At 35.1% G+C, this 7,500-nt stretch overlaps 1 protein-coding gene and 1 long non-coding RNA gene across 5 annotated transcripts in view; one reads left to right on the top strand and one right to left on the bottom strand.

Annotated features, from left to right (window-relative positions):
- Positions 1-5,149, bottom strand: part of LOC103512831 (carbonyl reductase [NADPH] 1) — a 7,501-nt gene extending 2,352 nt beyond the window's left edge. Inside the window, exons 1-6 of one of the 4 annotated variants that reach the window (XM_026826197.1) lie at positions 3,174-3,520; positions 2,477-2,668; positions 2,068-2,196; positions 1,760-1,786; positions 1,378-1,497; positions 359-597 (exon numbers count right to left, since the gene is read on the bottom strand). In XM_026826197.1, coding sequence (XP_026681998.1) covers positions 359-597; positions 1,378-1,497; positions 1,760-1,786; positions 2,068-2,196; positions 2,477-2,500 — 539 coding nt within the window. In that variant the 5' untranslated portion in view covers positions 2,501-2,668; positions 3,174-3,520. The other 3 variants (XM_026826199.1, XM_026826200.1, XM_026826201.1) reach the window with 3 other exon arrangements.
- A 252-nt stretch (positions 5,150-5,401) lies between these two features.
- LOC113468909 overlaps positions 5,402-7,500 on the top strand; it is a 4,844-nt gene continuing 2,745 nt past the window's right edge. The window contains exon 1 of the long non-coding RNA XR_003392495.1: positions 5,402-5,542. This is a non-coding gene — a long non-coding RNA (uncharacterized LOC113468909). The remainder of the gene's footprint in view (positions 5,543-7,500) is intronic.

The raw sequence follows: 7,500 nt of genomic DNA, 5'->3' as shown, positions 1-7,500 counted from the left end.
GTAAAAATTGACAGATAAATTTGAGCCTGTGATACTTAAGTGGCCTATTCCTAAAAACGATAGTGTTCTAGCTTGTACCTAGAACACTATACCTTTTACATACACACTATACCTTTTGCAGGAATGTGGTTACACTCCAGGGAGTGTAACCACATTCCTGCAGTGTGTTAAACAACTCTTCAGCCTCATTCTATTCGTAATCAGGATAAAAAAAAGTGTATATGTTTTTGAGGACGAGTGGATTGGTACACCTCACAATTGACAGGTCTTCAGGCACACTCCATTTCTTAAGGTTACAGGCTTTAGCTTAACCTTAGGATGAATTTATTTAACAAAGTACATTATTTTTTTGACTTACTCAACAAATTCGTTCATCAAAGCACTGAGTTCTTCCACGGATTTGATCTCATGAAGGAGCTTCTTCTTCAGTGCCTCAGAAGTGACATGGCATAGGTGTCCACAAGATGATGATACATTCACAACTCGGCCGTGAGATCGTAACAGAGGAAACAGAATATCACACACGTCGATTAGAGCGAAATAATTGGTTCTCATGGTGTGGAGAGCTTGAGAACCAAACGGTTCAGAAGAGTTCACCTGTGAAAATAAAATAAATAGAATTTATCCTACAGTCAAGAACCAGGTTAGTAAACTTACAATAGAGCGGAGACAAAAGATTCCTAACTGATAATATAGGTTCTGAATAACGTGGTGACATTAGTTTTTCGTAATCTTTCATTTTAGAGGTCTTGGGTGTAAGGGTAGGTATAATATAATTGGAACACCCCCTATTACCAAACCTCAAAAGTGAAAGATAGCAAAAAACTAATGTCACAACGTTATTCAGCAACTAAAACTACATGGATTTGATGTGTCACATGCCTTGTTCAGGATGAAAAAAATCTTGCCTCCCGTACTTACCAATAAGCAATAATTGCAAAAGATTATTTGGTTCCCCATGAAATTCGACGTGGATTTCAAAAATAATCTTGCCTCCCGTACTTACCAATAAGCAATAATTGCAAAAGATTATTTGGTTCCCCATGAAATTCGACGTGGATTTCAAAAATAAAAGTGGTTCTCATTTGAATTTCTCAATAAATGACTACTTTTATACAAAAAGTGCCACTTCCGGGGTTCGAACCTAGATTTCGACATCACCATCAAATTTGCCATGGGCCTTTTCCTATCTCTGGAAGGAAACAGAACTTTAAAATTCCAAGCCTCTCAAAAGTTACAAGGGGTTTGCTAGGACTTCTGAGAAATGCTGTATAAATATTAACTACTATGATTCCCATTACATATATAGAATAGGTCTCAAGAATTTTACATTTGTTAGTTTGTTTGTAAATCTTACTTTCTTGTGCTCTATGTTACCTTGAATGCTATGGCTGCATTGTTCACAAGTACATCTACTCCACCGTGTTCTGCTTCAAGATGATCATGAAGAGCCTTGATTGAGTTTTTGTCAAGAATATCCAACTGATGAAAACGCAACTTTTCAGGGTTTTTGCACTTCCATGGATTTCACCACTTAAAATGCTCAATCCAAGACTATCATACTGAACATTATGAATGTATTTGTAAAATTGTGTAGTTAATCATCCTGCTTTCCACAGAACTCACACAGCTTCATCTTCCTTGAACTGATCTCGTACCAAGACAGACACACGTTAGATACCTCAAGCAAGTCAATCCAGCAGGGACTATAGAGCTTGATTGAGTTTTTGTCAAGAATATCCAACTGATGAAAACGCAACTTTTCAGGGTTTTTGCACTTTTCCATCTGAAATATCATTTTAATTAAAAAAAAAAAAAAAAAAAAAAAAAAAAAAAACATGTAAAAAAACATTTTATAGTAGGTACCTACATGAGTTTATTAAGAGATGTCTCTTAATATAGGAGATGATATTAAGATTATATAATATCTTTAGTAAATTATTTTCTCTTGTACTCTGTTAATGCCTTACATTAGCCTTGTATAGTAAATATGTATATTACAAAACAAATAAATAAATAAATACAAGCCAGGTGATGGTGTACAACCACATTGAAAAAAACTCTTACTTTTTGCAATTTTTCCAGAGCTTCCTGACCTCTGGATGCATCTCTAGCAGTTAGATATATGATCCCATCAAACTGCTGTATTAAACCTTTGACTATTCCATAACCAATACCTTTGTTGGCTCCTGTAACCTGTTGAATAAATTGCATACAATAAATTACTTAGAAACACAATTCAAAGTCATTTTCCCAAGATGTTCCAAAATTCTAGACAGCCTCCCCCCTGAGGGATTCAGGGGCCTTTAAGTGACCAGCTGACCAGGGACTAACAAGTAGGTTTTACATACACAGGGGATTTGTAATGTGCATTTGTGCAGGTAAGATTTTTTTTTTTTTCTTTTAAAACTACATTAACTGAATTTAGTTCATTAATTCATTATAGAAATTTTTTAATGAAAATTTCAACACTTACCACTGCTACATGATCACTAGCCATAGCACTTGATTGAATAGTCACAGTGGAGGAAAGTGAACCCTATAGGTACCCAACTAATAGATAGGTAAATGTATTGGATAGTTTATTTTCAGTCACAAGTCTGGTGATTTCAGGACTAGGTCACTACACTGATTTATCAATGCTTCACAGTCATCACTAAACACTAAACTGAAGATAACTCTTCAAGCAAAGTCCTCACTAAGCTAAAGTAGGAACCTATGCTATCACCTAGCCTAGGTTGTATGATGAACTTGTCCAGATGGTTTGGCATCCACATTTCAGCATGCATTCACCATCAACAGTCAATAAAATGGTACAAGATATTTAATATGTACATATTATTTATTTTTGTGACAAAATCTTTGGCCTTAAATCCATCGATCTCTCCACACATTTTGTAGATATAGTCCAGGGAACGAAGCCCGAAAATTAAGGTTTGACGGACAAAAATGGTGTAGTTCTTATTTTTTGCCCAAAAGGTCCGGGATGGTGTCCTGAATAAGGGGTCACAAAGTCTCAAGCCGAGACTTTACCGCTAGCGGAACTAGAAGGGCGTAAGTGTCATTTTTCGTGACTTTTTTTTGTTTTTTGCAAATATCTCGAAAACCGATCGATTTTGTTCAAAATTAAATTCCCTACATAATTGTCACTTCCATTTTGTCCTACGACTTACCGTTGTGGCACCAGAAGGGCGTAAGTCGCGAGTTTCAAGGTTTTTTGCAATTATTTCAAAAACCGTAAATCCTAGCGCAGAATTAACCATTCCAAATTGTTCTGGACGTAATTTCCTACAAAAATGACTCTAAGCACTTTCTCATAGGACAAAAATGGTGATTCTCATTCTCCATGGTGATTCTCATTCTCCTATGCATTTAGCATAGGGAAAATGCATGTAAAAAGTGTACCAATCTACCAATGTTTTTGGAGCCTCACAAATAGATCAGTTGCGCTTAGTGATGTGTCTCATGAAACTGTTTCGAAACGCGGTTTCGAAACCGAGAATACGGATCCGGTTTCATGAAACCGCTGAGTTAAAGTAGGGATGTGTGTCTCATGAAACTGTTTCGAAACGCGGTTTCGAAACCGAGAATACGGATCCGGTTTCATGAAACCGCTGAGTTAAAGTAGGGATGTTGCGATATATCGAAAACCGATATATATCGATATATTTTTCGTCGATATATCGATATATTTTTCTGGCGATATATCGTCGATATATCGACAATTATCCGGCGATATATCGGTCCCCCAGTAACTCAAGTGTTTTCCATATTCCCTCTTGAAGATCCTGAAGACCTGAGCATTTTAATTGTTAATTGTGGGCAGAAATTCCCACAGAAAGGGACGTTTTATGAAAACTAAAATCCCATCCCCCTACTGTTGTCATGGGATTTTTCTCGAAAAATCTCGTCCTCAACACGCTCCCCTGTGCTAGATCCGTCCCCCGTCCCAGTTTAAAAATATAAATAAATGGGTAAAAAATATAAATGAATGGTTGATTCCTTTGTAAAAGGTTGGGAAAAATCCAAATCTGAGGTCAAAACTCCGAAAATTAAATAACTGCAAAAGGTCGAAAATTCAATTTTTATTTTCCGTTCCAATGAAAGAGTTCAAAGAGTTCAAATGTGTGTGACGTCAGACTTTACACATTTGTTTTTTTTTTTCGTCCGCTAGGTAGCGCCAGTATGCGAGCACGCTAGCGGAGGAGCAGAAAGAACTGCGCAGAAACGTATGCGCACAAACACATTAATGCGTTGCCTGCGAGGGAATCTGAAATAAAATTTTAAATAAAAAAAAAAAAAAAAAAAAAAAAAAAAAAAACATGTAAAAAAACATTTTATAGTAGGTACCTACATGAGTTTATTAAGAGATGTCTCTTAATATAGGAGATGATATTAAGATTATATAATATCTTTAGTAAATTATTTTCTCTTGTACTCTGTTAATGCCTTACATTAGCCTTGTATAGTAAATATGTATATTACAAAACAAATAAATAAATAAATAAATACAAGCCAGGTGATGGTGTACAACCACATTGAAAAAAACTCTTACTTTTTGCAATTTTTCCAGAGCTTCCTGACCTCTGGATGCATCTCTAGCAGTTAGATATATGATCCCATCAAACTGCTGTATTAAACCTTTGACTATTCCATAACCAATACCTTTGTTGGCTCCTGTAACCTGTTGAATAAATTGCATACAATAAATTACTTAGAAACACAATTCAAAGTCATTTTCCCAAGATGTTCCAAAATTCTAGACAGCCTCCCCCCTGAGGGATTCAGGGGCCTTTAAGTGACCAGCTGACCAGGGACTAACAAGTAGGTTTTACATACACAGGGGATTTGTAATGTGCATTTGTGCAGGTAAGATTTTTTTTTTTTTCTTTTAAAACTACATTAACTGAATTTAGTTCATTAATTCATTATAGAAATTTTTTAATGAAAATTTCAACACTTACCACTGCTACATGATCACTAGCCATAGCACTTGATTGAATAGTCACAGTGGAGGAAAGTGAACCCTATAGGTACCCAACTAATAGATAGGTAAATGTATTGGATAGTTTATTTTCAGTCACAAGTCTGGTGATTTCAGGACTAGGTCACTACACTGATTTATCAATGCTTCACAGTCATCACTAAACACTAAACTGAAGATAACTCTTCAAGCAAAGTCCTCACTAAGCTAAAGTAGGAACCTATGCTATCACCTAGCCTAGGTTGTATGATGAACTTGTCCAGATGGTTTGGCATCCACATTTCAGCATGCATTCACCATCAACAGTCAATAAAATGGTACAAGATATTTAATATGTACATATTATTTATTTTTGTGACAAAATCTTTGGCCTTAAATCCATCGATCTCTCCACACATTTTGTAGATATAGTCCAGGGAACGAAGCCCGAAAATTAAGGTTTGACGGACAAAAATGGTGTAGTTCTTATTTTTTGCCCAAAAGGTCCGGGATGGTGTCCTGAATAAGGGGTCACAAAGTCTCAAGCCGAGACTTTACCGCTAGCGGAACTAGAAGGGCGTAAGTGTCATTTTTCGTGACTTTTTTTTGTTTTTTGCAAATATCTCGAAAACCGATCGATTTTGTTCAAAATTAAATTCCCTACATAATTGCAAATTTTGGACGTAGAAACTTTTTTCAAAGTCATTTTTCTCCGAAACTGAAAGGTTTAGAGAAAAACTAAAAAATACGTGTCTAATGATTTTTCTTCATCTTTCCAACGAATCTAATATCTCAAACACTGAAACTACCTCATTATTTCAAAAACCGTAAATCCTAGCGCAGAATTAACCATTCCAAATTGTTCTGGACGTAATTTCCTACAAAAATGACTCTAAGCACTTTCTCATAGGACAAAAATGGTGATTCTCATTCTCCATGGTGATTCTCATTCTCCTATGCATTTAGCATAGGGAAAATGCATGTAAAAAGTGTACCAATCTACCAATGTTTTTGGAGCCTCACAAATAGATCAGTTGCGCTTAGTGATGTCGGGCGGGAATCGAACCCGCGGCCTAGCGCTTACAAGGCAGACGCACTACCAACTAAGCTAACTAGGCTGGCAATTCAGATTGTACGCGTTGCGGAAAAAAAGCAAAATTTCGAATTTCCCGCCAAAAAGAAAAATTCCGTTGGTCCTCATTTTTCCTGCTCTATGACTTTGAAACATCACCCAAGTAAGCGCAACTGATCTATTCCGTACAAATTTAAATTTTACTTTTTTTTTGGTGGCGCTCCGACACTGAAAAAAAATCAACAATATTGGTAATATTGTTTTGGTAATGATATGTTATTTACTTGGGTTGCTTTTCATATTATTGTCTTGACATGGTTGGAGTAGCGGAAGGGCATCCGCAGCCGCACTCCGTAAAAATAAACTGGCCAAAACCAAGTTGGTTCATCCTGACGAAAAAACACCAATGGTGTAGATAGGTGGACCGACTATAAACGCCAATATGGGAAAAGGCAAAGTACCTAGATGATGATGTTGTTATTTACCTATTACTTTCCTTATTTTATAAAATGATGAGGAAAGTATTGATCGACAAATTTTTCGACCTTTTTACATCGGAATAGGACTCTACCTCGAAAAAAATTGTCATTTGGTTGTGCCCCATTATTTTCTTCGTAGGTACTAGGTACATACCTACCCATGCAGCCATTTTGAGTGGATGCAACATTGAGAGCACATTGAAAATTCAACGTGTTGAATTTTTAACAGACTGAATCAATGTTAAATACATGTTGAATCAAAAAACTTTGGAACCTATAGGAATTTTTAACAGACTGAATCAATGTTAAATACATGTTGAATCAAAAAACTTTGGAACCTATAGACTTGTTGAATAATAATTGAATATTATGTTGAATACCTCATTGATTGTTTAATTGATGATATAACTAGGCAATGTTGATAAAATATTGAATTTTCAATAAGAATGATCGAATTATCAATATCTACTGAATGTTGAATTTTGAAACAAATAGTCCAATGCCATAATGATAAAAATTTGAAATAAAAAGCACATTATCAATATCTACTGAATGTTGAATTTTGAAACAAATAGTCCAATGCCATAATGATAAAAATTTGAAATAAAAAGCACATTTTTTTTTCTTCATTTACAAAATCCTTTATTTATTTACATGACTTTATAACAAATTATACGAGTATATATGACTGACATGACAAATTATAAAGGTGGAAGAAATTAGTTTATTAGAGGTTTTTCAAATCAACACATCGTTAAACATGACATATTTTGTATTTTTGTTGAAGAAAGAAGAAGAAGAAAAAAAAAAAAAAATGAGATGCACTTAACATATGAGAGTTTACACGTTTACAGGGTGTCTACCAAAATGGAAAAATAAAATTCCCTGACTTTTCCCGGTTTTCCAGTGTGAGGTCTTGAGAAACAGAAAATAAAATTTATAAAAATTACAAGTCAAAAATAAACAAAGAATTTATGGTGGGAAAG

The sequence above is a fragment of the Diaphorina citri genome, unplaced genomic scaffold, assembly GCF_000475195.1.
Source record: "Diaphorina citri unplaced genomic scaffold, Diaci psyllid genome assembly version 1.1 scaffold890, whole genome shotgun sequence".
Taxonomy (NCBI): Eukaryota; Metazoa; Arthropoda; class Insecta; order Hemiptera; family Psyllidae; genus Diaphorina; species Diaphorina citri.
Note: the sequence above shows the minus strand (reverse complement) of the source record. Positions and strands in the feature narration are given on the sequence as shown.